Below are 4,769 nucleotides of genomic sequence, written 5' to 3'. Positions count from 1 at the left end.
GAGAAAACTGGCTGGATATGAGCAAAGATTGAGATGCAGTACCCAAAAAAGCCAATAGGGGATTGGGCTGCCTATAAAGGGACCAATATGCCCAATCCAGAGGGAAATTGTCCAATTATATCCTTCACTGAAGGGACGTGGTGGCTCAGTCGCTAAGACGCTGAGCTTGTTAATCAGAAAGGTTGGCAGTTTGGCAGTTTGAATCCCTAGCGCTGCATAATGAAGTGAGCTCCCGTTACTTGTCCCAGCTTATGCCAACCTAGCAGTTTGAAAGCATGTAAAAATGCAAGTAGAAAAAATAGGGACCACCTTTGTTGGGAAGGTAACAGGGTTCCATGCGCCTTCGGCGTTTAGTCATGCCAGCCACATGATCACGGAGACGCCTTTCAGACAGCGCTGGCCCTTTGGCTTTGGAAAGGAGATGAGCATCGCCCCCTAGAGTCGGGAACGACTAGCACATATGTGCAATGGGAACCTTTACCTTTATCCTTCACTGAAGTTCCATGACAGATTTTGGGCATGCCTTTTGAAAAGGAGGAGGGAGAATTAAGTTCAGAGGAGAACTCCTAGGCTGGGGAGGGATCTGGAAACCATTTCCTGTGAGGAATGATTAAGGGAGCTAAACTATAAATACCTCCAAGATTCTCACATACTCTGGTTGAAGATTGGGCAGTGTCCTTTCCAGTTCACACACTGTACAATTCTATCACTCAGGATCCATTCAATCCATGGCTGATCAGGAAGACTTTTTCTGAGAGTTCAGAATCTGCATCACTGGCAGAGACCATTTCATCCCCTTGATCTCCAGCAGCCAGGGAAGGTGATTCATAAAGAATTGAAGAAATTCTACCTATTTGCCCCCTTCAGGTTTGCTTGGCAAGACACCTTCGTGGGACCTGTGGGGCATCCTCGACCTGGCCAGCCATGCTGATCCTGACCTGCTCTTCCAAGCTGCAGCTGCTGGAGAGAGTGTTGCAAAAGGGGCTCCCCGAAACAGTGCTGGTAATCACCTGTTTAGTGTTTCTAATCTCTCGGTGTAAATATAAGAGCTGATGTTTCCCCATTTATGGAGAAATTGGAGAAAACTGCACCTGTTAAATTTCTAAATGCATAATAATGTTTGATGCCAGTCTTGGAGTAATTTCACATTCAAGTCTACTTTTCCTTTCGTCACAACTGCAAATGCAAAGCCAATGATGTTTAAAATATAAGTGTACCCGAAATACTGCAAACAAGATAACTTATCTTTGCTGATTACTTCTGCTACAGAAAATCCAAAAATCACCTTGACTTTCAGTGAAACAGTGAATTCCTACTATTTATCCATCATAGAATTTGGCTCTAAACAGATGAATCAGCTAATCGGAGACAGTTTTTACCAACAGAGAAAAATTCTACATCATCGCACCTATTGTAACATTTGGCCCTCCAAAGACTTTGGGTGGTTCTGAATCAGCCAATCAGAGATGGCTTACTTCTGCACCCAGACCCCCCACACACACACCCAGCCAACCTTTTGACTAATTAGAGAGGAAAAGCAGGGTTTTTTTTCTGCACTAGGTCTTCCTGACCTTCTTTTTAATTGAAGGTCTGTGGGGCAGTGATGCACATCAACCGTGGAAACCCAGCTCAACACGAAGTCGTGGTGGACTCTTGGCCAGAATTTAAAGCTGTTCTTACCCGACCACAGAAGGAGGTAGGAAAGTACAACAGAAAGTGGGTTTTTCTCACAGCCCCCTGACGAAAAATGGGAGGGAAAAACACAGGACACATCTATATCTGGGGCACAAAACCCATTCAGGAGGCCTTTGTGGGTGCTATGGAAGTTCTCCTTGCCTCCTTTTTCTATATCCCTCTTCCAAGTGAGCCTGGCCTCATCAGCTCTTCCACATGGTCTCTGCCATCTTTTCTATTCTTGCTGCTCTGAGTGTCTTTGTGCCTCTTCCTGTAGGTGGTGAAGGACAACAGGGACTATTATGCCAACCTGCATGCTGCTTTCTATCGGGAAGAAGATGCCTGCAGAACCCTCCTGGAAAACAAAGATGCCGTAGACTGGGACAAAGCTTTCCAGCTGCAAGGCAAGGCCAGACTCTGGCAATTTCTTTTCCACCCCTTAGGAGATTTTGGAAAGTGCCAAAAACTTGGTTGTTCCTCCAACATTTACGTTATGGAGCCCTGTATAGCTTAGTTTAGTTTTGTTGAGTTGAAGACAGAGTTTCTTTTTCTGGTCAGATGTGCTTCTCTTTATTTATTTGTAAGCCACCCAGATTTGTGAAGAAATTAGGCAATCTTAAAATTGCATTAAATAAATAAATAAATAAATATGTACAAATCTCCCTCCCTCCCTCTCTCCACACTCATATACATGCACACATAGATAAATGCACAATATGGACAATTAAACATATAGTTTAGGAAATATCCTCTGTTATTATTTCAAATAATCCTAAATTGAGATTAACTTTGCAATAAATGCATAAATGGGGAGAATCACACCAGGAAAATGCTCAGATTTCTTTACATTTTGGTTTATATGCTATGCTGCCTACTGGAATTTTGGGGTCCAATGAGTGTAATGGTGTTAGTGTAAACAAAATTTTTAGATAATCTTCTCAACTAAATTGAACAGATTAAATCATTTAGGAAATTTGTCTAATTTCTTAATTTTTGCAAAAGTCAATATAAAGGCATTCTATTCTATCATTTACCAATCAAAGCATCAGTCACATTGCCTTATGAGAAATACAAACTCTATTCTTGGTGTTCTTTAGGCCAATGTCTTATTTTTCTAACTACACAACATAGGAGTAAATCAAATGATGCATAAAATTGGTAACCCTGGATATGTCATCTTCCTTTTGGCCTCCACATATAGTAAGACTGCCATTTGATCTTTAAACTCACGAGAAGTTGGTATCATGAAAATTCCTTGTGCTCTGTTATTTTATGTTCTTGTCAGATAATGCAATCCAGAGTTTGTTATGATGGGTGACATTTGGCCTGGTGTGCTAGAGCAGTGGCCCTTCTATTCTATATGCCTCTAGCCAAAGAGGAGAAATCTATAAGCTTATGCAACACTCCATTCTAGCCATCACCACCATTTCCCTGTGGCTGGTGAATGTCTCTGTGCCTCCCAGTTGCAGACTATTAGGAGTAGAGCAGAGGTGGTATTCTGCCAGTTTGCCCCAGTTCGGGCGAACAGGTAGTGGTGGCAGTGGGAGGCTCCACCCACCCACCCAGACATCATCATAGATGATCTGCACATGCGTAGAAGATTCCGCATATATGCAGAAGTCCCCATGCTCCCGGTTCCAAACCAGTAGCGAAGATGATAGCACTTCATGCCTGGAGTAGAGAGAAGATAAGATTTCACTCTGAATCTCAGGCTTTTTTTCTTGTGTCATGTCCATTCTATGTAGGTCTCCAAGATGGGCTCTATCAGGCTGTGAAAGTCATGGCAGAGGCTAGAAGTGTCCACATGGAGCCCCATTTTTACCAGGCAATGCTGAACCCAGATGCAGCTACGTTATGTCAGAACCAGTGAGTGATTGTACCCTGTTTCTAAGGGAACTGTTGGGGGGGGGGGTCTATTAATTTGATTCCATGTAATTATCTGGATCTCAGTAATGAACTCAAGGGCCCTTGGTTTTTCTATAAGTAATCCTAGCCTCTGTATAAAACTAGGAATAAGTTGTTTCTCCTATTTGTAAAAATGAGGCAGGTTTACAAATAAGGTCCCTATTTACCTGCCAACTTGGAAGATGTGGAATGAACAATGGTTAACACACAGTTGGAAAAATTCTCTGAACGCAACTGCTTCATTGGCTTTTGCAAAAGAAAATGGCTTTGTGAATATTAAAGGAGATTTAAAATAAAGCAAAACACAAAAAAAGATCCCAAATGGATTAGTGCCGTTTCAAAGGACTGTTAAGGAGACATTTCAGAATAACTGTGATTTGTGTATTTCCACTACTGGGTAACTCTGAGATCATGGTTTTCCTTGATGTATCCTACCAGGCTTTTTTCAAACATGGTGGGATTCTCTCCTTTTGTTCCACCTTCACTACTATCTGCTCTTTTCTTTCAGGCTCAGAAGTGACCCCCTCCACTTGGGGACGCTCAATCCATCCCATGCAGCCCTACTCAATGACACTTATGAATTTGGAGGCAATGATCAGAGCCTGCACTACCTCAGGAGCCTGATTGAGGACTTCCCAAATGCTTGCCTCCTAGATCAGAAAGGGCAGCTGGTTGCCTGGAGCCTAAGTGATGCCCTTGGGTGTCTGACCCATGGCTATGCACTTCCTGAGTTCCGGGGAAAGGGTTATATGAAAACAGTGATGCAGGCTTTAGCCAGAAAATTGCATACTAAAGATTTTGCCTTGTATACTAGAGTTCGGTCAGAGAACGAGATCTCCAAGCAACATTTAAGGGGCCAGGGTTTTCATCTCTTGCCTTGGACAAAGTATGTCCTTTTTTTCCATTCCAAATCACATGAAACAGCAGGGGCAGCATTCAGGTTTCATTAGATGGGGAGGTTGGAGGTAACGTTCACACAGAGATGTAAGGAACCGTGTCCGGATATATTCAAGTTTAAGTCAGAAAAGGATTACAAAAACCAGGAATAGCTATGAATGAATAACGGTGCATTCTAAAATACAATCCTTGTGACCTTTAAATGGTGCATAGCCCATAGATATTCTTTGGCATTCATTTTACACCATATCTGGATCAAGGGTGGGATTCAAAAATTGGCTGGGCGTGGCCAT

At 42.7% G+C, this 4,769-nt stretch overlaps 1 protein-coding gene across 1 annotated transcript; it reads left to right on the top strand.

The window, feature by feature from the left end:
• The first annotated feature begins 924 nt into the window (after nucleotides 1–924).
• On the top strand, nucleotides 925–4,529 carry LOC116504751 (glycine N-acyltransferase-like protein 3). The gene is made up of 5 exons (XM_032211975.1): nucleotides 925–1,002; nucleotides 1,589–1,696; nucleotides 1,952–2,078; nucleotides 3,420–3,540; nucleotides 4,088–4,529. Exons 1-5 carry the CDS (start codon nucleotides 925–927, stop codon nucleotides 4,527–4,529), a joined length of 876 nt encoding a protein of 291 aa, XP_032067866.1.
• The last annotated feature ends 240 nt before the right edge of the window (nucleotides 4,530–4,769 follow it).

Source organism: Thamnophis elegans, chromosome 1 (genome assembly GCF_009769535.1).
Source record: "Thamnophis elegans isolate rThaEle1 chromosome 1, rThaEle1.pri, whole genome shotgun sequence".
Taxonomy (NCBI): Eukaryota; Metazoa; Chordata; class Lepidosauria; order Squamata; family Colubridae; genus Thamnophis; species Thamnophis elegans.
The sequence above is the reverse complement of the archived record's forward strand: the minus strand, read 5'-3'. Positions and strand labels throughout refer to the sequence as shown.